General features: G+C 65.7%; 2 protein-coding genes across 17 annotated transcripts in view; one reads left to right on the top strand and one right to left on the bottom strand.

The window, feature by feature from the left end:
- Positions 1-9,914, top strand: part of RIC3 (RIC3 acetylcholine receptor chaperone) — a 61,310-nt gene extending 51,396 nt beyond the window's left edge. For 2 of the 14 annotated variants that reach the window (XR_007130971.1, XR_007130975.1), the window contains exons 7-8: positions 213-349; positions 1,321-1,383. Coding sequence is in view for 5 of the 14 variants with exons in the window: in XM_047754104.1 (XP_047610060.1) it covers positions 1,321-1,397 (77 nt within the window). In the remaining 9 variants the exon portion in view is untranslated. Of the gene's footprint in view, positions 1-212; positions 350-1,320; positions 2,431-9,691 lie in introns of those variants that run through there. The other 12 variants (XR_007130977.1, XR_007130978.1, XR_007130979.1 and 9 more) reach the window with 12 other exon arrangements.
- Positions 2,240-24,733, bottom strand: TUB (TUB bipartite transcription factor). Of its 3 annotated transcripts, XM_047754098.1 has the most exons (13): positions 24,639-24,733; positions 23,951-24,175; positions 16,088-16,139; positions 15,448-15,610; positions 12,657-12,803; positions 11,491-11,658; positions 10,489-10,607; positions 9,856-10,053; positions 9,588-9,700; positions 8,718-8,835; positions 7,321-7,419; positions 6,717-6,888; positions 2,240-6,308 (listed from the first exon to the last, which is right to left on the bottom strand). In XM_047754098.1, exons 1-13 carry the CDS (start codon positions 24,674-24,676, stop codon positions 6,175-6,177), a joined length of 1,746 nt encoding a protein of 581 aa, XP_047610054.1. In that variant the 5' UTR covers positions 24,677-24,733; the 3' UTR covers positions 2,240-6,174. The 3 variants fall into 3 exon arrangements, with proteins under 3 accessions (XP_047610054.1, XP_047610056.1, XP_047610055.1); XM_047754100.1 differs by lacking the exon at positions 23,951-24,175; XM_047754099.1 differs by lacking the exons at positions 12,657-12,803; positions 15,448-15,610; positions 16,088-16,139; positions 23,951-24,175; positions 24,639-24,733 and having other exon boundaries at positions 6,206-6,308; positions 9,350-9,700; positions 9,856-10,607; positions 11,491-12,594.

The raw sequence follows: 24,733 nt of genomic DNA on the forward strand, positions 1-24,733 counted from the left end.
GGATTTGTTTCCTTTTAGCACACTCGCGCGTTGGTCGCTCCGCAGACACTGCTGCGAGCGAGGCAGCGGGAGTGAAGGCTCGCTCCCCACCTTATGAAACACGCCGTGGAATGTGCGAGCCTGATCGAGCTGACTTTTAAATGAACTGGGGGCTCTAAAAGGCTCCGTAGGCAGAGAAATGTCCATCACAGCGCCATCCCCGTCTCTTCCAGCTGCAGAACCTGGCCCGAACCCCCGAACCCTGGCGCTCTCGCCTCTAAAGCTGGGCCGTCAAAGCGGGGAGGGCTGAGTGAGGCCCCCGGGACCGGTGGAAAAGCTTCACTCCCGGCTCGCTCCTGATAACCGCCCGGTGAGCGGGCGCTTTCTTTCCCCGTACTGGGTCTTGTGCTGTAACCGAGATAGGGCCCGGAGGCCTAGGGGCGCAGAGAAAGATCATTTTTGCCTGAAGTACTTGCAGGAAACTGCGCGGCGGCGGCGGCGGGTCTCGTGGGATGCGCTGGGAGGAGGAAGGATGCTCTCGACAGGAGCCCGGGGCGGGGCGGGGCGCGGAAACGCAGGTGCAGGCGCCGCCAGAGCGAGGCTGGTTGCAGGGTGTCGGGCCACCAGCTCTTCCCGCGGAACGTTAGTCTCTGGGGGAAGCTGGCCTCTGGAAATCATTCCTGTGACCTCATGACGGCTCTTGCTGGGTTTCTACAGCGGGGATGTGTTTGTGTATTTCCAGTTCAGGGTTTTTGACGTGCTTCCCAATCTTTTCAGGTTAGGCAGTCCTCTCTGGATTTCCCAGAATTATTTCACTCTTTAGGGACAGCAGTTCTATTTGTCTACACAGCCCAGGACGACCAGGATCATGGGATGGCTTTTGGTGTCGTGCCTGCTGTCTCTTTCCTCCTGGGTTTTCATTTCTCAGGACGGGTCTGGGCTGTGACCTTGACTGGTCCCCTGGCACTGGTGTGCGGTGACCTTTGAGCCCTGGGGCAGAGCCCAGTCTTACCTCTGGGCAGATAGTTGTGGCCTCGGAAACGGCCTGGTAGGTCAGGGGGTGACCCTGCTGGGAGGCCCTCTCCTGGTCAGAGCAAGGGCACAGCGAGCACGCCTCCTTAGCCCCAGGCCCCGCGCGTGAGCCCTGGAGCCAGACCGGGCCACACGCAGCGAGGGGCGGGCGCGGCGCCTTCTGTGAGCTGGGCCACCCAACTGATGGTCCAGACGGGGACCCTGGGAGAGGGAGCGTTCACAGTAACCCCTCCAGGTAACAGGTGTAGAGCGGGACCCTCCATGGACCCTGGCCATGGCTCCAGAATGACAGGAAGCCTTGCTTTTCAGGAGGCGACTTCCTAGAGGCAGAGCCGAGGACAGGCCACAGTTCAGGCAGGATCTGCTCCCGACCCACAGAAGCCTGAGTCCCAGGTAATAAACCCACCCGCCCTCCGACTACTGGCTCTTCACCACCTCTGCCCAGACTGTCCGTGTTCCAAGGCAAACCTGCCCCTGCAGCCACCAGCAGGGAGGGACCATCAGGTGTCACCGGCTCTGCCTCGGCCACTTTCATCCAGATCTTTCTAACAGGGACGTAACCTCTCGTGCTCTCCGTTCCCACTTTGATGCAGAGAAGACGGCACGTTTCTCCTTTATCTGAGGTGACTCTCAGCCCCCGTCTCCTCATTTATGGACTGGAGTCCCACCCCCAAGAAGGCTGGGTTATGTCTGTCCCGGGTGCGGCATGTGCTGGGTGGTCGCTGCTGGGCTGACACACCTGACACCCTCCAGGGCTCCCGACTGCCGGGAATGGCCCTGCACCCGGTGCCCGCGTCCCTGGGGGACGTCCACCTTGACCTCCTCCCTCCGGCCCGCTCCTCACTGTCACGGCCGCTTCTGGCTCAGCTGCAGCGCCTCTGCTGCTGGCTTCAGAGCCGCCACAGGCTGCTCCGCGTGGGGCTGGGGCTCAGGGCACGTGCACCGCCGGGGCCCTTCCCGCCTGTCCTGAGGGCCCGGCAGAGCACAGCGGGGGGCGCTGAGTAAGTGCTGACCGTCCTTCCAGCCCGTGCCGGCCCCTGCGTGGGTGCATCTGAGCGTCCTTAACCTTGACCAGCAGGAGCAGAGGGAAGGCCGTCTCTACGCAGGCCACAGGCCTCGTCAGCACCGCGCTCCTGCCCGCCCCCGGCTCTCGGGCCAGCGTAGAAAGACACTCTTAGGTAAGAGACACGTTTTCTCCTTTTATGGGGGAAAAAAGTGCACAGCAGTATTGAAACTGTTCGAGTTTAATTTGTTGACACAGGGTCTGTACCCGACCCACACTGGGTGCCACCACGCCCGTAGAGCGGCCTGGGGACAGACCCCGGCGTCCTCGCACGTACCACTAGAGGAATAGGTTTGCTCCGGAATTCCAAAGTTTATTCAAAAAGTCACTTAATAAAAGCACAGTTTTGCAAGTTTGTCTAAAACTCCAGATAATTAATTTTGAACAAAAATAAAACGTCTGACCAAAATGGGCAAAGACAGTCTTGTGCAAACTGACACACACATTCTGGGCGTTTCGGAAACTGGCTAAAGGGGCGCCCCAGCCCAGGAAGTTTCACCCAACGAGGGACTAGAGAGGCCAGAGCCCGCCTTCCCTGCTCGGCCCCCGTCACCCCCTGAGGCGCTGGATCCTGGCCTCATCGTGCGCGCTGCCCGGAGCCTGATGGGGAGGTGGGGGGACAGCAGAGGAGAGGGCTGTGATGTCCTTTATTAGCAAACAAACAAAAACGGCACAGCGAGGAGCTGGCAGGTGGTGGGAGCCGGGATCCGTTCCCTTACCCCGAGTCCTGCTGCAAGCCGTCAGCGGCCAACCTGCTCACCTTGGAGACGAGAAAGCAGACCTAGAAAAACTATGTGGTTTGCTCAAAATGACACACTTCCTAAGCGTGGTGGTGTTTTCTGTAAGGCTGACGTGCCTCGCAGCTCGGCTGGAAGAAAAACCAAACCTGGCCCCAGGGTTCTGATCTCCCTGCCTGCCCACATCCCGAGGTGACAGAAAAACTGCAGACTGGAGGTACGGAGGGACAAGCGACCACGGAACTCTTTCAAGAGCCCGGTCTGCGGCCTGTTCCCGGGGCAGCCCAGGGCCGTGCCAGGGAGTCGGCCCCAGTGCTGGGCGCCCGAAGAAAGCAGACGCGTTTGGCTGCCTGGAAAAGTGTGCTCTGAGGGCCACCGGGTGCCCTGAAGTCAGCAGGCCGTCTCAGCCGGGCAGCGCCCGGTCAGTGTCACAGCAGCAAGGGGAGCAGGGACGCCCTGCAGGAGACGGGCTTTGTGCTGGCCTAACAGAGCCGGGCCACGGCCAGCCCGGCCTCGCCCTCGCCAGCGGACCTCGCTGCAAGGCGCGCACGGGCAGCCTAGTTCCCAGCGGTCCCTGTGGCTCAGCCACGTCAGACCTGCCTCTAGATACACGCGACACTGGTTCAGAGAGAGAGGGCCTGCCACTTCCAGAGCAAAGACAGACGCCTGCGTCCACCGCTGTGTTCCTCTCCTGTCCCTGGAGGGCTCCAGAGGCCCTCTTCGCGCCTGTGACTGCCACGCTCCTGGCTTCGGCGTGGCCTGGGCCTTCATGCGCCTTCTGAATTAGGGTCTTGGATTTTTAAGGCACATTCAACTAGAATATGTTCAGACTCACCCGAAAGCACACATTGCATCCCAAAGCCACACCAATTTCTAAAGGTAATGCAGAGCAGGAACCAAAAAACGAATGTTTTGGACCATGACTTCCCAATCAGAACCTTGGGAAAGAGTTGGTTCTTTCCCAGGTGCCTCCCGCTCCGAGAGATGAAACGGACGAACGAAATGGGATGCACAGGCGATCACGACGCCATCCTCAGCCCGCCCCTGCTCGTCCTCAGCAACGCTCGGAACCGGAAACCTCAGTAGATCGTTCAGACTGCGCTTTGTCCCAAAGACACAAAGACACACGGACAGACACACCCAGAGCACCTTGGAGCCAGAAGGAAAGAAAAGCCATAACCGGAGAAGAGTTGGGGATGGGAACGCCACTGCTCGGTCGAGCTGCTTTGGGGCAGAGGGAACAGGGTTTGGGGGTACAGCCCCAGGAGGAGTTGGAGCCAGGAGCAGTTACAGAGGAGCTGCCTGAGGGCCCAGCTACCTCACAGCCTGGGGCCTGCTCGTTCTGTCACCAAAGTCCCCAGCCTGACCAGGCCCATCTGACTGGACGATGCAAAGGGCAAGAGCTGGGAGACACTGAGCCCACGAGGTCTCCAGGGTCCCAGCAGCTTTACGAGTCTCTGGGCCCACGGCTGTGAGGCCAGCAGTCAAGGAAAGCCAGCATCAGCAGAAGCGGGGTCTTAGGAACAGACCTCGTGAAGCGGGGTCTCGAGGAAGTGACCCGACTGTGCCCCGCAGAGGGTGGCGTTGCTGAGCCACCAAAACATCCACCTGCCCCCTCCTGTGCAGCCGCACAGAAAGCGGGGGACAGGTCCCCTGTGCCGCGGAGGGGTGTCCCACTGCCCCCAAGACCGCCCTTCTCCCGAGGAGCCAGAAGTAGCTGTTCCACCTCCAAATCACAGACCCAGGAAGCCAGCGGGACTCGAGCGGAGAGAGGGCCTGGTTCCCATCACTCCCAGTGTCCACAGCCCGCTTCTCGGCGTCGGGCGGAGGCAGCAGCCCCACCGCGTCTCCGTTTCGGGGGGAAGCGGGCGGCGCCAGCCCCTCAGAAAGGCCCCGGGCCAAGAGCCGTCCAAATACTCGACCACGCTAACAAAACCCAGGGCTCCAGAGGGGCCCCGCGACCTGTGCCCCTGGTGCGGGCGACCCTGCCCTAAGCTCACACAGGGACCAGCCAACACAGCTCCCGCCGAGCTCCCGCCTTCCTCATCTCGATCCGAGCCCCACCAACACGTTCAAGACACCAGCCTCCGTGTGCTCTTTCCAAACACCGCTGCTGCTCGGCCGTAAAGAACGACTCCTCCTCTCCGTCTGGGCAAGGGGCCCTCGCCAGCGTAAACCACAGACACGCGAGGGGGCCCAAGTCCTCGGAGCAGGCGAGCCACACACGTGCTCAGACACGGCCGGCCGGAGCAGGCAGCTCGCAGCAGGGCGCTGCCCCTTTCCCGCTGCACAGCAGCGGTGTCATCACCTCTCAGCATTGCTCTGATCCTGCGCTCAGGCCCAGGATGGCCGGGGGAGAGCAGTTTCTTAGGGGATGGGGGGGCCGGGCAGGCAAGGCAGCTGAAGTCCCCAGCTCTGCCGCCAGCCAGCCAGGTGACCAGGACAAGCCCCGATTTCTGGATGACCTCCATGCATCCTGCCCTCACCTGCTCCCCCACCCTGCCATGTCCCCGAGAAGAACCACGCACACGCCCTCAGGGGCTGCGGCCGCGGCCGCCCGGAGAGGCAGCTGGGGCACAGGCACAAGCCTACCTGTGTGCAGTCGGGGCTGGGTTCCAGGTCCCCAGGGGTCTGTGTAGGGACTGCTCAGCTCAGCAGGGAGCTCCTGGGACAGCTGACAGGGCTCCGGGACGGCCCTGCTCCGCGTGCCCTCGTGCTGAGCCTGGGTCCTCCAGGCCCCGTCCTCTTAAGCCACCCGGCCTTGGGGGCCGGCCTCCTGCCGCCTCTGTGTACACAGAAATCCTAGGAAAGGCAATCGAGCTCGAACCCTAGACCGGCAGCCAATTCCCGCAGCCACAGCCGGGCCCCTGCAACCCTGACGAGGTCCCGCCACACCTCCTCGCAGGCTGAGACGCTGTGCAGCACGAGGGCCCCCGAGCCCTCCACTCCGCTGAGCTGACGCGCTCATGCTCTCACACACACTCACTGCGGCCCTCCCCGAGGGGGCCCGTTGTCATCAGACTCGTGCTGAGTGGGTGGCTGGGCCACAACGGCCCCGCACTGTTTGCTTGCCCCCCATGCCTCCTCCTGCTCCCTGGCTGCAGAGGCCGCCCTGCGGCAAAACGTGACAGCAGCAGGATGCTAACCCAGGAGTTGGGGGGCGCGGACCTTGGGGCACAAAGTTGGTGCTGGTCCCTTCATCCCCACCCCCCCAGTCCTCTGTCTCAGCAGCCGCTCCTGCACGGCCGGGGCCAGGAGCCCGCCGAGAGCCAAAGTGCATCTGGCAGGAGGCCTATGTACAGGGCTCGGCAGGCGGGCAGCTCCTCTCCAGGCCGCGCAGCTCCAAGCAGCCCGAGGCGACCGCTACTCGCAGGCCAGCTTGCTGTCGAAGCTGGACAGGGCAATGGCGAAGGCCTGCAGCGCGCACAGCGGGTAGTTGTAGTCCATGGTGAACACATCCTCAGCCACGCGGCCAAACTGCATCACGATGTAGTCCGCTGGAGCCGGGCGTGGACAGACACAGGTCACCAGAGGCAGAGAAAGTGAGAGGCGGAGACGTCAACCCCCAGGTCGTCACCCCGAGCAATCGGGGAGCGGGGGCAGGAGAGAGGCCACAGGTGCCCGAGGCGGCAGCCACGCACAGACAGCAGGTGGCGGGGAGAGGAGACAAAGTCCCTCCAAGGGGTGTCCCTGCCCCCGCGGCTACACCCAGCGCACGGAACCTGGGGTCGGGGCCCCGGAGAAGGTTCTTCCAGGGCCTTGCAGGCACGAAGGTTAGAGCGCCCTGGACGGCTGCTCTGGGCCGTGTCATCCACGTCCTTAACCTCGGACCTCTACGGGCAGGGCTGGGGGAGCTGAACCCCGAGCGACGGCGGCCAGGAACGAGGCAGGGCAGAGACACTCACGGTCGTTGCCGTGGATGATCTGGAAGTTCTTCACCGAGGCCTGGGTGACGCGCCCGTGGAAGTTGAGCACGTAGGACTGCGTGTCGTCGTTCCAGACGGGCGTCTTGTTCAGCAGCTCGATGATGCTCTCGGTGTTCTTGCTCTGCCAGCGTGCCAGCAGCGTCTCGCGCTCCTGGGAGGGCAGCCTCCGCTGAGCGGGCCCACGCCTTGGCCCCAGCACCGCCCAGGGGGGACCCGCCCCGGGGTGGGCAGGTGGGGGCTGGGGCCCTGGACCCGCAGGGCGTCTCCAAACCCGGCAGAGCTCCGCCCGAGCGGCCCGCGCAGAGCCTGGGATGGCGGGGCAGGCGGGCTGGGGGGGGACCGACGCGGGGCGGGTTGGGGGTGGGGGGGACCGACGCGGGGCGGGAGGGCTGGGGGGGACCGACGCGGGGCGGGCTGGGGGTGGGGGGGTGCTCACGTTGCGGGCGGGCGGGCTGGGGGTGGGGGGGTGCTCACGTTGCGGGGCGGGCGGGCTGGGGGGGACCGACGCGGGGCGGGCGGGCTGGGGAGGGGGAGGTGCTCACGTTGCGGGGCGGGCGGGCTGGGGGTGGGGGGGGGTGCTCACGTTGCGGGGCCGGATGGAGACCCTCTCGTGGACCATGGTCATGCCTGGGACGATGACGCTCATCTTCCGCGGCCCCTTGAAGCCTAGAACGTTCGTTTCCTGGGAAACAGGGAGAACTCAGCCCTGGCCACCCCAGGACCCTACTCGCCTGCTGCCGAGCCTGGGGAGATGACTTATCAGGTCCAGAACTGGGCTCCCGAACCTCCTCTCTGCCCGAAGGAGCTTCTCGCCCAGCCCCCCGCCCCGCCGCTTCATTTAGCCCTGAAGTCAGACCTGCCTCCACCAGAGGCTGTCAGCTCACCCTTCAGTTGCGTTCAGAATTCAACCACCTGTCACCACCGGCCTCTCCCGAGACCACGGTCCGGCCTCCGCCCGGCTCCTTGCATCCCTCCCCGCCCTCGGCCCCATCGCCGGCATCATCGCGTTCTCCCACAGTGGCCAGCGGCCTCTAAGTCAGAGAGCTGCCTTCCCAGCAGGAGCCCGAGCTCTGTCCTCCCCCTGCCAGGCCTGCGGTAACATGCCCCGGCTCCACTCCTCTCCCTGCACTCACTCTGCCCTCTTCGCCAGGCGCCCTGGACTTTGCAGGGGCTGTGTCCCCCCCGCCGACACCCCCACACCCGCACGGCTGGGCCCGTCCTCTCCCCCAGCGTCCCCTCTGGGGGCCCACCCTGCCATTCTTCCTAAAGGGACATTAGCAGTCCTCTCCCTGCTGGATTTCTTCCTCCTCAGCATCTATCAGGGAGATGCTTAATGTGTTTATACAGCTGTTTTGCAGCTTCTCTCCCCCACGGGGGGGGGGGGGGTTCAGATCCCATCAGGACAGCCACTTGTTCACCCCTCGGTAGGCTCGGGATCTGGAGGTGCCTCCCCAAAGCTGACCAGCAGGTGGCATCATCGGATCGTACAAAACCGCTATGGCTGCTAAGCCTCCGCAGGCGGCCGCCCAGGGTGACAGCACCAATCCCGCAGTTAAAGTGAGGTGGAGAAACCCCTAGTGTTTCTATTCCGGTTTGGTTTCCTACGAGCTGTGGCCCAACCCCTCAGCTTTCATCTCCTCCTCTGCATCATACAGAAAACAGGAGGCAGCTCTTAGGTTGAAGGTTCGGTGAGGTGACCCTAGAGGGGGACTTGCGGTCCACGGGCCACCTGGCTGCCGGCAGGAGGGCTGGTGCTCTGTGCCGAGAAGAGCCCGAGCCTCTCCCTTCCAGGCTGGGCTGCTGAGGGTCAGGCCTGCCTCCCACAAGCCCCAGGCAGGTGGCCAGCCGTGCTCTGTCCCCGCAGAGGCCCTCCGGAGGGCAGCCCCTGTGCCTCCTTGTCTGCCCACAGAGCCAGCTGGGCTGGGCCAGAGGGCCAGTCCTGTCCACCTCGAGACCAGAGCCCCAGAGCCCACGACTCACGTAGCACACGGCCGCCAGCTCCTGGCGCAAGGGGCCGCTCTCCAGAGCGGACGACGTCGCCTTCTGAGGGTTGACGCCGTTGTCGTAGACGGTGAACTTGGTGCCCATGAGGTTGGACCTGGGGGACAGGCCCGTCAGTACCGGGCCACGCAGCTGCCGCGCCAGGGCAGGGCAGGGCACGGCTCAGGCCATGCTGTGAGGAACCGCCAAGCCTGCCGGGCCGGGTCAGGAGCAGACCTGGGCTCTGCTCACGGAGTCCCCGTCCTGGAAGGCACATCCGGGACGCAAGGCCTGGCCTTGCTCGGCGTCTCATCAGAGAGCGTCCGAGCTCAGTGCGGGGCAGTCAGTGCTCCACTCTCCCTGGAGGAGCGGGGGGCTCCCTCACGGGAGGCGAGTGGGCAGAGAGGCGTCTGGCAGGACCGCAGAGGGGACTCTGTGCCCGCCAAGAGCGGAGATGTGTCCTACGCAGCCCCGTCTCCAGCTTTAGCTCCTGGCCACTCAGCCCGACTTATGCCCCCAAAGCCAGCACTTGCTCGGCAAACCCGCCCTCTCCGGAGACCCGGCTCAGCTCCGTCCCCACCCCCAGGCTGCTTTCCTCAAGGGCTCACCCAGCCCCGCCCCCTGGCACTGACCACGGGCCATGTCGTCAGTGGCATCGATGACATCCCTCTTGGTGGGCCTGCGTCCCCTGCCTGGGGGACGGTGGGGGGGGTGTCAGGTCCACCCCCCCGCCTGGCTCCAGGCCGGCACGCATCTGGGCCTACGGTTGACCTGAGGGATGGAGGGGCCCCGGGAGAGGACCTGAGCCCTGACCCTGGCCCTCTGTGGAGAGTCCGCCCCACCGCCGCGGGCTCCTGGGGGGGCGGGTACCGCAGCTTCCCGATGTAGCTGTCCCCTCCTCGCGACAGGTCTGTCGGGTCCACAGAGATGAGGTAATTGGAGGTTTTGCTCTTCTTTCTCTTCCTTCCCGCCAGGAGGAACACCTGGGAGAGCGGGACGCGGTCGGGCTCCAGGGCCAGCCTCGCTCGGCACGTGTGCGCACAGGGGCGCCCCGACCCCGCGGAGGCTCTGTCTCCCGGGGACCGTGGGCTTCTGGTCCCGTTGCAGCCCCCAGACCTCCGGGCACAGCCGGGCTCACCTTCTTCCCGTCCTCGCGGTCCAGGTGCAGGAAGTAGGTGGGGTACATGCCCCGGTCCATGCCCTTCTTGTCCCGCGTGATGCGGCACTTGACTGTGACCCCCTGGGGGGCCGGCCTCAGCGCAAACTCCTCCGGGTCCTGGACCTCGACATCCGCCGACGGCTCCGGGCCTGTGGGGCTGGGGGCTGAGGCTGCCTCCTGCGGGGGAGGGCACGGGAGCCTGAGCCCCAGGGGCCTGGGCAGCTGAGGTTGGTGGTCTGGGGTCCAGGCCGCCCTGACGTGGTGCTGACGCGGGGAGGCAGGTGGTGCCCTGGATGTGGGCCCGGCCGTCCTGGCCCTGGGCTGGGCTGCTCGCTTCCGAGCCACTCCCTCATGTTGGCAGCCCCTGGGGATGGGGTGCGGTGGGGGGCATCGGCAGGGGCTCGGAGGCCGTCCTGTCCGGCTCCAGCTCTCTGCCTCCTCGGGGCCTGGCTGAAGAGAGGGAGGCCAGCCGGAGGCGGGAGGAGCGGGGGGCAGGGGGGGGGACACGAAACGCTTGGGAGGCTCCTGGCCCAGGAGAGCCAGCCCTCTGTCACTGTCCGCCTGCTCCCCTCCCACCGGGGGACACGGCCGTCTGCTCCCGGAACCGCTAACCTTGGTGGACTTCCTGCTCGTGGCGGAGCTGGGGCGGGTGTTGCTGTTCAGCTGGGAGGAGCTGGAGCTGCTCTCGTCCTCCTCCTCCTCCTCGTCCAGGCTCGTGCTGCCGGAGACGCCTGCCGGGCAGAGGGGCAGGAAGCACCGACGGTCGCACAGGCACACCTACACGGCAGCTGGCCACAGGCTCTCAGTCGCCCCCAACACACGCACACTCACACTCGGACACACTGGTGCACACGTGAGCTGGGGCGGGTCTCACCCTGCCGCCCGGGGTGCAGGCCCCCAGCGTGGCCTCCAGGCCCTCCTCTCGGCCGTCAGCTCCCCCCGTGGCAAGGCCGTAGGTGCACTGAGTGCCCACCTCTGGCCTCGGGCCCAGGTTGGCACAGGCTGTGCACTCTCCTTGGGGAAAGCCCAACTCCTTACTCAGCCTGGGGCACAGGCCCAAGTCCTCTCCAGAGCCTGCCTGGCCCGGCTACGCGTCCCCACCTGGAAGGCCGTGCCCGGCCTCAAGCTGCCTCCAGGACACTGCCCTGACGCGAGGCCTCAGAGCGGGGGCACTGCAGGTCTTCCCTCTGCCACCCCCCCGCCGGCGGAGCCCCTGCTGCCACTCGGCCTCCTGGCCCTGCTCCCCTAGCTCTGCAGACAGAGTGGGGATGTCTTGCCAAAAAGGAGCTTTTTCAAAGGAACCAAAGGGGAAGGACATGTGTTCCTGAGCCTGGGCCCCGGGGGTGGGGTGGCTCGGGGCTGGACTGTGGAGAACACTGAGGCGAGTTCCCTGGTGGGCTAGTGGGTAGGATTCAGTACTCTCGCCATTGTGGCCCATCTCCCCTTAGCCTCCGCAGGGCCCCTGCCCAAGCTTCTCACTGCTCTGAAGTGAGCCCCCCACCAGGGCCTGGGAGAGGCTGGGACAGACACCAGAGGGCCGTGCCCCCAAGCAAGGGTGAGTTTGAGAACCTGGGACCGAGCTTGGGGGGTGTCACTGTAGCCCCGGGGCCTCACCCTTCCTCTGCATCGTGGCACAGATGTCCTGCCCGCTGGGCCGTGGGCCCCCACCTGCGGCTGTCTCCCCCGCGTCCCGGGCGTGGTCCGACTGGCCCACAGTCAGGATCTGCACGGGGCCTCGGGCCTCAGACTTGTCTTCTGCCAGTGCTGCTGGCCTGCCGGTGCCTGCAGGCCATGGACCCTCCTGAGCGCCGTTGTGGGGCGGGGCGCGGGAAGTGGGGGAGAGCCTGGATTCTCACGTCCAGGAAGGAGTGAGGGAAGAATGGGGGCACCCTCTGAAAACAGCATCCGCAAAACCGACTTGACAAAATGAATTGCTGCTGTCGGCCTCTTAGGGATGGGGGACTAGGAGGGGAAGGGGCTCTGTCTCTTCCGCCGCCCCCAGGTCTGCTGCCCCCCGGGGGGACACACCCCTGTCCCTGGGCAGGGAGGAGCCAGCGCCCAGAACAAGGGCACAGCGAAAGGACAGGAGGGGAACAGGGCTGGCTCCAGACGCGCCGCTTGGCGTGGCCGCGCCAGCTCCATCTGCCAGCGCTGGTGCTCCCCGCAGACTCACACACACCGCGGGCCTCGAGACCGAGGCCGCGTCCCCGCGCCTCCCAGGGAGGGGCTGCCACCGCCCGTCAGCCTCAGGATGGGAAGAAGGCCTGGCCCACTCGCCTGGAGCCCGGGCAGCTGACACACCACGGTCCAGCCACCCCCAGGGGCCTGCAAGTCCCTCCCGAGGGAGCTGAGACCGGGTGTCGAGCCAGCAGAGACGGGACTCTGGCCTGCGCCACTGGGACTGTCGGTGTGTGGGGGGGGGCTTTTCTGGAGAAAGAGGAGCAGAGGGAGCAGGCTGCCCTGTGGGCCCAGCGGGTGGAACCAGGGCAGGACCCCCGTGTGATGACCGAGCTGCCCCAGGGCAGGGGGCGCTGCTCAGGATGGAGGGGAGGCTCTCAGGCTGGGCCACGAGGGGCCTCCTGGGCCACAGCCGAGCTGGGCTTCACTTCCCGGCCGACCGGGACTGAGGTCTGCCTGTGCCCACAGCCCAGCCTGGGCGGGCAGGTGCACAGGAGCCAAGGGAGGCCCTAGGCGCCACCCGGTGCCTGCACCCAGCCCCCCTCCCTCGCCCCCACCCCCGCCCCTGCCTGGAGGATCGAGGGGGCAGAGGAGAGGCCGACCTTTGTGCTTGCCCTTCTTCTCCTTCCTGGGGGCCCCGCCCTGGCCCCCCACAGCCGCGGCCTCCCGGGCTCTCTGGGCTGAGGCTGGTGCTGCCGCGGGGCGGGCGGCTCCCGGCGTCACACCGGCCAGCGAGTCGGCCTCTTGAACTGCTCGGGAGAGAGCACAGGACAGAGAGAGAGAGAGAGATGCGCCAAGGTGAGACCGGAGGTCCCGCACCCTTCCCAGCGCCCCGCCGCCCACCCCACCAAGTGGCGATGTCACCAGCCTGGTGCCACCACGACCAGCCAAGAAGCGGAGCAGTCAAACCAGAGCGAAAGCAAAGGCTGAGCCCGGGGTGGCGGGGGGGGGGGACGGGGAGTGTCGGCGAGAACGAGGGTCAGCCAGATCAGCATGGGGACAGAAGAGGCCCCCGGAGGAGCCCACAGCTGAGGCAAGTCCCCAGGGAGCCAGCACTGGCCTGGGGGGGTGCCCCTTAGGCAGGAGGATAACAGAAGGAGCTACAGCCAACAGGGGCCTCGGAAGGGCCACAGCCGGGGTCCCACCCGCCACACGTCCGAGCCCAGACGGCTCCAAGTCCTCCAGCGGGTCCCCCGCTCTCCTGCAAGCCTGCCCCCCCCCTCCCCGGCCTGACGCACACCCCTCGCTCCGGGCATCCTGCTTCCCACCGCACCAGCTCTCGCGTGCCCTGTACAGCCCTGCTCGCACAGTCCCACCTCCCAACCACTCCGACGAGCTCCCACTCACCCGGCTGCCCCGCTCTGCCTCCAGCCTGGGAGCAGCCTCTGCCGCCACTCACCAGCCTGGCGCCCCTCCACGAAGCACATCTACGACAACGATTCTGTCCCTGCCCAACCTTAAGGTCGCTGAGAAAACAAATTCCAGACCCCTAGCCTCTAATCCAGAGCCTGACACAAACAGGCCCCTGATAAACATATAAGAAAGGGGTAACAGGGATGAGCACGGCCAGTGGGCGAAAACTCTCTATGTAATAAACTCTCAATATTGTGTGTGTGTGTGTGTGTGCGCGCGCGCGCGCGCATGTGTGCGCTTTTAAGGGCTGCACCACAGCTTATGGAGGTTCCCAGGCTAGGGGTCCAATCGGAGCTGCAGCTGCCGGCCTGCACCACAGCCACAGCCATGCTGGACCCTGAACCCACTGAGCAAGGCCAGAGCCTGAACCCGTGTCCTCATGGATCCTAGCAGAGTTCTTAACTCGCTGAGCCACCACAGAACCGCATAAACCATCAATTCTGACGATGTCGAACTCCCCCCCGCCTCTGAGAATCACCCCCTTGCGCTTAACGCAAGAGCCAGCACAGGGCAGGCGGGGGGCTCCAGGAACCCCACCTCCCAGGTCAGCCAGGGGAGACTGGGCCCCAGAAGCCGCCTGCACCCAGCCTGGCCTGGCATCTCCGCAATGAGCTGACTGGACCTTGGAACAGACCCCGGCTGCTTTAAGGTCCGAAGCTCTGACACAATGTTCTCCACTTTGCAGGGAGGAAAGAGTCCCACAGAAGGTAAGGGACGGGCTGACGGTCCCACGAGGGCAGGGGACAGGCAGTGGCACAACCAGAGGCTCTGTCTCCTGATGCCAGCCGTGCACTGCTCAGAGGGGCTGCGGTCCCCCTGCGGACCTGGCCCTGCCCGGCACACAGTCAGTGCTCGAGAAGCACCTGCCAGACAGACGCTCTCGAAGCCTCGAGATGCTGGCTGTGGCACAAACTGGCAGGGCCCAAAGTCCCAGGAGCAGACTCCCCTGCCATGTGCGGCCTCGGAGGGCCAGGTGCCAGGCTTGGCAGGGCCTGAAGTCCCAGGAGCCGTGTGCGGCCTCGGAGGGCCAGGTGCCAGGCTTGGCAGGGCCTGAAGTCCCAGGAGCCACGTGCGGCCTCGGAGGGCAGGTGCCAGGCTTGGCAGGGCCTGGGCCACCGGTGCAGACGAGCAAGGCCTTCTCTGCTGAGCGCCCACAGAGGAAGCGTGAGAAGGCTGCCAGATAAGGGTGTGGCCAGAGCTCAGTTCTATGTGGAGCAGCTGTGGGCTTCTTCCCAGAGCCGGCAGCGGGGCTGAGGTCCCCGATCCCCGGGGGCGGTGGTGGTGGTGGGGGGGGCCTCTCAGGTGGAGCAGGACACAGCGCTGCAGCCCCAGAGCTGAGCTAAGGCACCCAAGGGGAGGCTGCAGGTCCCGAGGGAGCCACAGGAGGGCAGCACTGTGGCTGCTGAGGTTCCTTCCAACTGCAACAGGCAGTGCCCCACCCCAGGGTAAGCCTCAGGGATGCAGTGCCCCCACCCGCCCCAGGAAGGGCTACAGAGACGTCCCTGCCCGGGGACTCTGCTGAGAACCAGAGTGCAGGAAGATGGGACCTGGAGGCTGCTGGTCTCCGCAGCTCTGCGCAGGGACCGGCAGGCAGGAGCCAGGCACATGGAGGGTACGGGGAGCCATGGGGGGTGGGGGGAGGCAACAGGTGGCTGTCACAGGAGGCACCGGGTGGGCAGGAAGTGGAGATGGAGTCCTCTCGGGCGGCAGACTGCTGGCGGGGAGCAGAAGACTGCTCTGCTCCTAGGAGCTGCCGCCTGCTCTCGTGAGATGTTTCAGGTCAGAAGTGTGTTTTGAACTCCTAGATCCATAAAGCTGTAGCCTGTGACCCCGGGACTCCAGGTCCAGCCTCCTTGCACCTGCCCCCTCAGCCGCCCACCCAGGCTGGGAGCCATACTCGGCCTAGGCACCCAGGCAGGACGAGCCCCCAAGGGACTCCCCAGGCTGCCTGTCCCAGGCTGTCCCAGGGGCGGGGCGTACCTTGGTAGCTGGTGCTGCCACTGCTGCTGAGGTAGGACTCCACCAGGGGGGCCTGCTCCTCCGACTGCCGGGCCCGCCGGCTCCGAGGCCGCCCGTCGGCGTTGGCCTGCACCATCAGGGGCTCCTGGCGCTTCTTCTTCTGTTTCTGCTCCAGCAGGGCCCGCTGCGGAGGCACCAACAGGCATAGGGTCGGCAGCCCCAAGAGGGCCTGCGCCTTGCCTGGGGCAGGTGCCCGGACCAGGGCTGGAGAGGGCCCTGCTTGCTCAGCTTGCTGCCGGAGGCCAGTGGGCTCCACAGCCAATGCCAGCGTCGTGGTCTTGGAGCCCTGACACTTGGGGTCGCGGGGAAGCAGGCAAAGGGCAGCTCAGGCAGCTGCCCAGGCAGGATCGCAGCTGAGACGTCCAGCCCTGCAGCCGTGGTGACCCCTGCCGAGCCACTGGCCCACAGATGGCCCGAGACCTGGGCACTGCTGATGCCCAGCTGGCAAAGGAGACAGCTTGCCTCTGCCAGGCCCTCTTCCTGCTCAAGGCAAGATCACCCCAGGAAGGAGGACAGCCCTGCCCCTGCCCCGAGAGCCCTGCCTACACCCCCGGGGTGGCAAGTGCTCGCCGCCCCTCCGCCGGGCTCCGGCCTCACTCACCTGCCGGTCAAGCTTCTGCTGCCTCAGGTTGCTGCCCTCGTCATCTAAGACGCTGCAGAGGGAGAGAAGGGTATTCAGGGCCTGCCCCCAAGGTGCCACCCCAGCACCTCCGCGTTCTTTAAACTGCTCCCGTCAGGGCTCCTGGGCACACGGAGGACGAAGAAGGCTGAAGCTACTCTCTGGGAACGAGCTTGAGCGTAAGGCATGAGCCACCTTTCTGCCCCTTTCGAAACTCCTCTTCTGCTGGGATCCATCCCTGTGCCCCAAGGGCTCCCCAGTTGGCCTTTGCCCCAGCAAATACAGGCGGGGACAGGGCCCGTGAGCAGGGCCAGCCCCGATGAAGTCCAGCAGCACCGGGCTTCAGACCCGAGGGTCCGTCCTTCCAGCTCCGTCCCAGCCTTTCTGGAAGCTGGGCCTTCCGGGCCAGACTCTCTCCGCACCTGTCCAAGGCACACCTGGGCTCTCCCGGCGGCCAAGCGGAGGTGCTGACACCGCCCACGTCCCCCTTCAGGAGGACTGCAAGGCCCCTCACTCGGAGAGGGAGGCTGAGACTCAGGCGGTCCCGCAGGGCGTGGCAGACCCAGCCAGCAGCTGCCACGGATGCGGTGCGGGCGGCCGCCGAGCATCAAATCCTCGAGTCCCCAGCTAAGGTCTCGGGCCAGGCAGGGTCACCTTTCCCAGGCCGGCTCTGCCTCCCAGGAAGGCAGGGCACAAGCACTCCACCTCTGTCTAGGCAAAGACACATGCCTGAGACCTTGGCCCAACCTGCAGAAACCGAGTCAGGACGGCCGCACGGGGTGGCGGTGGGGCCCGAGGATTTGAGCTCCGGGAAGCCCCAGGCTGCCCGGCCTAGGTGTTCGGAGCCTGGCCCTGAACCAGGCCTGTGGGGGTGCCTGCACCGGTGTGCCCGAGCACGGCGAGTGTGTGTGGGGCTATAGGTGCGTTTCACACGCACACGCGCACCGGGAGCCGCCCGAACATGCGGGGCGACTACACGTGGAAGCACCTATGCGGCCACGAATGCGTGCCGAGGGCGAGGAGGGTGAGTGTGCGCGCGTGTCAGGGAGCCAGACGAGTCACACCCCCCGAAGACAGGCGAGGCTGTCCCTCCTGACAGCGGTGGCCCTGCCAGCTGGGACAAGCAGTGACTGGGGATGTCCTTCCAGCTCATGCAAACTACTTCCGCTGGGGAGGGGGCACCAGCCAGAGGGTGACGGGAAGTCACCCACCACCTCTGCCCCCGCCACCACCTCTGAGGACTGCATATTGCAGCCGGCAGCTGTCCTGACACCTGGGAAGGACGTTGCGGATGCCCGCAGGCTGCTCGGTGCCCAAGGGGCCCCGCCGCGCTGGGCGCTGTGCACAGAACAGCCCCGCTCGCCAAGCCCTTGGCTGCCGGAGCCCGGGAGAGACACTGCCCCACAGACGCGGGTCCAGCCAAGGCCTCGGTCCACCTTTTCCACGCAGCACACGGGCCTCGCAGGGCACCGCCAGGCCCAGAGCACAGGAAACAGCTCAGAAAACCCCGGCTGGCTGAGATGGTGAGTGTCCCAGGACAGACGGCTGCGTCGCAGGCCAGCGGGGGCAGCAGGAGCTCTGAACAAGGGTGAGGGCACCAGGGCAAGCAGGATGCCCGGGAGCCCTGCCAGGCCTGAGAGGCTGCCGCTCTTCCAGCTGTCTCTCCACCTTCATCAACGGCCTGCCTGGAGGGCGCCGGGCCAGCGCACCGTCAGCGTGCGCCAACACACAGTCCACCACGGACTGCGGCTCCCAGGACACGGGGGACAGTGGCAGTCTGGCTCTGTGTGCCACCCGGCCAAGAGGCGCAACGGGGTCTGAAATCCAACTGAGCCCTGCTGGCCGGGCTCTGTGCCTGGGCGCGTGCAGGGCAGCCTGCCACTCCAGGGATGTGCTGGTGGCCCGGCCAGAGGAGCCTGCATCCCTCCACGAGGCAGTGCCGGCTCCCCTTGCCGCCAGCAGGAGAGGCCCTTTCCTGGCTCACTGGGGTGGGGACAGTTTTCTGTGTCATCCCTGCCCCCCGGCTTGGCTGAGCAGGACAAAGACGGCTACCTCCACGGCCCCAACACCTCACGGGAACGGGGCATCTCACCGAGAGGGCAGATCACATTAGCAATGCCACCTGCAAAGCACTGGGCACAGTGACTGCCCTGCCCAAGAACAAGGGGGTCCTAGGGCTCACCGGTGACACAGGGCTGTTTTCACAGCTGCAGCCCAACTCAACTCCTGGCCTGGGAACTAAGATTCCACACCAAGCCACCTCACGGCATGGCCAAAAAAAAAAGTGGTTCCAGCAATAGTAGCCTCCCTGCCCGGTGTCCCCTTCATGTCCTCTTCCGTGTGGGGAGAGGGGGCGTCCTCCTACCACCAGCCACTGGCCTCCTGCCACGGCCCTTCCACACGGCTCCGTGAAAGCACGGCTTCCTCTTCCTGTCCCCGCCTCCACTCCCGATGGCGGGGACGGCAGAGGCACCGGTCGCCAGGGACCGATACAGGCAGAAAGCACTCAGGCAGTGACCTTCAAGACAGACGGAGTGAGGCTTCGGAAGAGATTCCAGAAACTCGGACACCTCGGAGCCTGAAGGAAGGGCGCACAGGGTGGGGGAGGTGGATGACAGCGGCCACCCAGGGGGCTGGTGCTAAATCCTGGTACTGCAGGAGGCGGGAGGTGGCACGGGGACCGCCACCCCAGTGCGGGCAAGCCTCCCCTGGCGGTGGTTCCACCTGGCCACCGTGTATCCGGGGCATGCGACTGTTCCTGTGAATGACACGGCATCCCCTGCACACGGCAAATGGTGGCAGCGACGAGGGCGTCTCCAGGGAGAGTGGAAGCACAGCTCCTCTCCCCTCCGCACAGGCCCGGTCCCCCCACCCACCCCCGGACCCTTCCCCGGCAGCTCCCGTCCTTGGGACATCCCCTGCTGCCTCTCTGACGCACTGCTCTAGCCAGCACTAAACGAGAACCACGAGAGGGGACAGCAATGGCTTTTTAATGACTTGGGCTCCAATTATGGAATCCGTGCCAAGCCCTGGCTGCCAGCTGCAGCCCCGCCAGGCGTCTGGGACGGGAGACGGCACTGATGGATGGGCCGCCCAGCTGACCCTTGCTGGGGGCCGGAGCACCGAGGCCCGGGTGAGCACCGGCCGCCGGCTCACGAAGGCTGGAGAAGCCCAGTCTGCAGTGTCCCTTCCCTCCCAGGGAGCCACCCCTCAGCAGCCGTGCTGATGCTGAGGCGCCAGAGAGACACCTGAAGGGGAACCACGTGTGGCAACAAGGTGTCAAGGCCACTTTTTCCCGTGGGCTGGAAAAGCCGGACTTGGCCTACAGTTAGGACCTTAGGTCCCCGTCTCTTCCTAGGCCCCACCCTCCACGTGCGCACTCATCCCCCGAAGCTGAGCCGAGGCCTCGGAGCCAGGCCCACGTCAGGGCAGACCCGTCTTCATGCCCACTCTGCCCTCCTCCCCGCCCAGTTGCAGGGGACGCTGCCCCTGCTGGACTCAGGCAACCGGGAAGTGGGCCGTCGGGGGAGGAAAGGCCACCCGGGGCCTGGCTGCCAACGTGTCCAGCACCAGGCCCCCAGCACGCCCAGCTCTGTGGCTGCTGCCGCCTAGTGGCTGCCTGGGATACGGAAGCAAAAGAGGAGGGGCAGGGCAGCTCCAGAAAGGGGGCCGCGCTGCTGACCAGAGTTCCAGCCTCCTGGGATGAGGCAGCTCCACCCCAACCACTGGCTCCCAAACTCACCCGTGTGTCCACACCGCTGGGGGCACGCAGCCCCCACGTGGCCTTTCGGAACCGTTGGGGAGATGGCCAGGGCCCCCCACCTCCCAGTCTCTCTTAAAGCAAGTGTCATCGGGGACCTAAGGCGCAGTCATGCGGGCAGAGACCAGGAGCCTGGCTGGTGCCTCTGAAGAGCAAGGGGCCGAGGCTCCCCCACTCGGTCAGAAAGAGAAACACACGCGCCCTAGGGCGTCGCTTAGATCCGGAATCCAATACCCGGCACAAAGGAACCTGTCTACAGAAAAGAAACAGACTCATGGACACGAGAACAGACTTGTGGTTGCCAAGGAGCGGGGGGAGTGGGATGGACGGGGGTTGGGGGTTAGTGGGTGCAAACTACTACCCTGAAGTGGATGAGCAACGGGGCCCTGCTGGAAGCACGGGAAACCACGTCTAACCCCTGATGGAACGTGAGGGAAGATAACATGGAAAAGACAAACAAAAAACCCAATCCAAACCAAAACCCACCGAGGCGTTGCCCTAAGGCTGGAGTATGCAGCCTGCGAAGGGAGCCTTCGTCCAGATCGGGGAAGAGACCAGAGTTTGCATGACAGGAGGGCCAGCGCAGCCCTGGTCCCAAGGGAAGGCCACGGAGGGCCGGCTGCAGGCTAGGAGTTCAGGACTGTCCCAAGCAAGGCCGAGCAGGCCGAGCAGGCCGGCAGGTCAGGGTGCGAGTCCGCTGGCCCATCAGCAAAGATGGGAGGACCGGACAGCCAGGCTTCCGCATGGAGCCGAAGGGATGGGTGGAGAATCCACGTGGGAAAGAGGCAGCCGTGTAAGCAGGGCGCCTGGCCAGACGGTCACGGGTTTGGCAACAGGGTCAGGCCACAGTCAAAGACGGCCTCCAGTACCGATGACGTGGCACAAGGCAGGCCTCTCGGCAGACTTAGAGGCAGACACAGAGGAAGCTGTACTAACTGATCACTAAGGCGGATGGTTCAGCCGACCCTGGACACCTAACAGGAGGTGACCGACTCGGACAGGTGGGCCCCCAACCCAGGTCCTCCCGCGCGGGCGGGATGGAGCGGATGGGGCGGGACGCCAGCCTGATGACAGGCTTTGAGGATTTGTGCACAGAGGCCCCCAGGGGACGGGTCAGTGTCAAAGCCACCCCCAGGGTGGTGAGGGCTGGAGGGCGGTGGCAGCAGCAGGGGTCAGTGCTGGACAGGCCACACACAGGACCCTGCCTGTGGCTCCAGGACCCGAACGGGAGGAGGGCAGAGACCAGGGCGAGGCCAGCCGCAGGCTCGCTGCTCCCGGAGTCACCTGTCAACCCCGTTTGTCGTACTCCTTCCACCCCGGGCGGCAGCGAGAGGACCTCCCGAAGACGCAAACCGCGCGTGCACAGAAGCCCTGGGGACGAGGCGCAGCTGCCGGCGGTGAAGCCGCGGGCCGGGGTGGGGGTCCCCCGGAGGCCCTCCCCAGGGGGGCACGACTGAGAGGGTCAGAGTGACAAGGCAGATCTTAACAAGGACCCGGAGGAGGGTAGACCCCAAGGGATGCGATGGCAGACCGTTTGCAAGGACGCTCCAGGGAGCGTGCCCGGCCTGAGAGGGCGGGCAGAGGATGCCCGGCCTGAGAGTCTCCCTCTGGACCCACAGCCCTGCTTCTCTGGCCGTGGCGGGAAGGCCTTGCCCTCTCAGGCCAGGAAGTCCTCGAAGCTGCCTGGGGATACCACTCTGTCCCTGTGGGCCTCTGTCCCTGCCAGGTCACGCCGGGCGCACAGACGGCTCTCCAGATGAGGTCCCTGTTCCTCCAGAGTTCACGGAGGTGAGGGAGGCCCAGGGCAACGGCTGCAGGGCCTCGCAGACGCAGCCCTGACGACAGGGACCCGGCCGGCGACACGCCCATCCTCCAACACACCTGACCCGCAAACCCATTCAAGGTTGTCAAGTCATGAACGGGGGGGGGGGGGTCATGACCCCCCAAGAACACAGGGGAAAAGAGAATGGCAGAAAAAGAAATCACGAGTAGAAATAACAGAAAAAAGGCGAAATTTACTCCCGTTGTTCCGCTTCACAAGCGAACGGCCCCCTTGTACGTCAGAGGGTGAGATTAGCCCATGACCGTCACAAACGGAGTCACAGCTGCCCGTAAGAGGCTCAGCGCCAATGCCTCTGCCCCAAAGAGAACGAGCCGGCCCAGGAGTGCAGGTGCCACCACTGCAGAGGGAGCAGAAGCCCCGCCAGGAGAGCTGACAGGCTAGGGACAGACCTGGCTTCCCAGACCAAACCACACCTTCCAGCCCCGACCTGCTGGGAAGCGAGGGAACCCTCACCCCAAGGCGCGTGCGCGCGTGCCCGCCGCCCTCCTTCCTCTGCAGGGGCGCTGCCGGGCCATCTCTGGCCCAGTTCTCTGTGTGGTCAGGCCGGCATGCAGCTCTGATTGCAATCCGCAGCCCTGTCAGAGCAGGATGCGATCTGCATGTCCTGCTCTCAGCCAGCAATCCCCATGCTGGAGTCCACACTCAGGCCCGGGCTTGGAAAGGCCCCAGCAGGACGGCAGTCTGGCAACCTCTGACCCCGGCCCGCCCCCGGGGAAAAAACTACCAGCTCTGCCACAGAGCAAGGGGCGGGGGGCAGCACACCCGGACGGTGACAGGGCAAGGCCCAGGCTGCCAAGCTGCTCTCGGGCAGGGCTCTGGGGCGGCAGGATTCTGTGCTCCAGATGGAGCGTGTGGCCCCCGGAGAGGAATGAGGGAGTGGCTGGCCTGGGCTGGGACGTGCCTGCGCATTTGCTGGAGGAGAGCCCTGGCGGAGACAGCCCTGCCTCCCCAGGGCCCCCGCCCCGAGGCAGGCTTGCGCCTCCCCCGTTTGAGGCAGACCCCTGCACTCACTCCACAGGCCGCTTTGGTCTTTGGCTCCTGGGAGAGGCTGCCTTGCACCAGGACCTGGCCTGGCCCCCAGCCTGGCAGGTCCTCCACAGGCCCTCAGGTCCACAGCCCCAGGTGCAGACCCGTCCCCTCCCGGCCCCCTGCGTTAGTCTGCGGCTGCCACCCTGCCATCAGCCCCTCCATGGGTATTCCCACGGCACCAGGCCCCCTGGCCCACAGGAGGCACCTCTGCTGGGTGGTGGGAAAAGATGACTGACGCTCTGTGATGCCCGTGCACTCTGTTCTAGAAGGTGCTTAGCCCACGTGTGTCAAGAAGGTCGGGATGCTCTGACAGCACGTGTGCCCCCTGCTGGGATGCCCTGTGCGGGGTGACAGCCCTCCTGTGCCAGCACGGCCACAGTCCCCTGGTCTACAGGAGACTCTGCGGGGTGTCTGCATAAGCCTGCAGGACAGCCTGGGTTGACGTGTGCGTGCCGGTGGGAGGGGCACCCACAAACCCTGCCCTGGAGCCCCCAAAGGAGCAGAAAGTAGAGACAATGGCAATTTTCAAGAGAACCCTGAAGCCCCAGGCCGGTCACAGGGGCTCGTTTGCAGAAGGCTCTGCTTTTAACAAGCCTCAGGCGGTTTCAGCTGGTTTCCATTTTGGATGCCGTCTGGACAGACTCATGGAAGAGCTCTGTCAGAATTACCCTCTGTCGGTGACTGGAATCAGGTCCCCCTGAGAGCAGGCTGTGTCACAAGGCAGGTCCCCAGGGTCTGTGCCCACCCGCCCCAGGCAGGTGCACCTGGGGCTGTAGGAACAGTGGACTTTCGCCATCAGGCATCCCTCTGCCACGCATGAGCCTCTGGGGAGGCCTGGCGAGAGCCCCGTAGCCCATGGCAACCAAAGAGCCAATGGGTGGGCAAGGATCTGGCGCTGCCATGGCGATGAGCGGCCCCTCCAGTGGTAAGGCGAGCACGGAGGAGAGTGGATGCCGAATGGCCGGCACCTGGGTGACGCGCCGGCGACCCTCCCCCACCCGGCCCTCCACAGGCGGGAAAGCACAGCTGTCCCTGGCACAGCGCACAGCCTAGGGAACTCAGGACGGCCATGCTTCCCCGAGTGCGTCCGGGTTCGGAGGTGCTCCTGTGCACAGGGAGAGGCAGTTCCCATGTACTGTGAGTTGGTGTGTGTCCAGGGATAAGCCAGTTACAGCACGCGGACTTCCGGGTCCCTGAAAGACAGGGGTAGTACCTGCGTGTGGGTAGTAGGTGGCAGGCGGTCTCCAAATATAGGCTGCGGCGAGGCAAAGCCAGGCAGGAGCGCACCTGTGCGAGCCCCAGAAGCAGCGGGCGGGTATGGAGCCGTGCAGGGTGTGGGGATGTATGAGCAGCCTCTGCTTTAGTTCGGAAGGCCTGTCTCCAGGAATGTGTGCTCTCAGTGTGTGAACTGACCCGTGGACGTCCTCCGGGCGCACGCCTGCAGATGCATGGGTGTGCACACGCGGCTCTAGTGGCGTGTGACCCGTGCCTGGGCCTAGGACGAGGCCCAAGCACGGCTCACTCCCTCCCCAGAGGGCCACAGGGCGCTGCTGGCCCCAACAAGGCCCGCACAGGCCGGGAACACTGGCCCTTCCAGCGACCCCGGCAGATAAGGAGAGAGGGGGCAGGGCAGGTGGGTTCGGTCCACCAGGGCCCCCCAAAGTTGGGATAGAAAGGCCCAGAGCCTCCAACCGGCGACCCTGGTGTTGGGCCAGGTGGGGAGGGTACAGCTGTCCCGCGCCCCGGCCCAGGGTCCCCGGCCAGCCCCGGGCCCCGAGTTCCAGGGGCTGGGCACCCCGGCCCGGCGCCCTCGGCTCTGCCCCGCGCCCTCAGCGATGGAAGAGGTGGGCCGGGCCCGCAGCCCCGAGTTGAAGGGAAGGTGGGGGCCGGCGCCCGCGTACCTGTAGGGAATCCAGTCGGAATGCGCCTTGGAAGTCATGTCTCTCGGGGGCGGGGCGGCGGCTGCGACTCGGGAGGCCGGGGCCCGCGGGGGCCG

Source organism: Phacochoerus africanus, chromosome 11 (genome assembly GCF_016906955.1).
Source record: "Phacochoerus africanus isolate WHEZ1 chromosome 11, ROS_Pafr_v1, whole genome shotgun sequence".
In the NCBI taxonomy this organism is placed as follows: domain Eukaryota; kingdom Metazoa; phylum Chordata; class Mammalia; order Artiodactyla; family Suidae; genus Phacochoerus; species Phacochoerus africanus.

Excerpts from the sequence above, each read along its gene's own strand:
- TUB (XM_047754098.1), bottom strand. The coding sequence starts at position 24,676 with ATGACTTCCAAGGCGCATTCCGACTGGATTCCCTACAG. Across the intron at positions 8,836-9,587 it reads AGCTACATCGGGAAGCTGCG|GTCCAACCTCATGGGCACCA; the intron begins GTACCCGCCCCC and ends CCTGTCCCCCAG. Across the intron at positions 6,889-7,320 it reads TCTCCATCCGGCCCCGCAAC|GAGCGCGAGACGCTGCTGGC; the intron begins GTGAGCACCCCC and ends CTGCCCTCCCAG.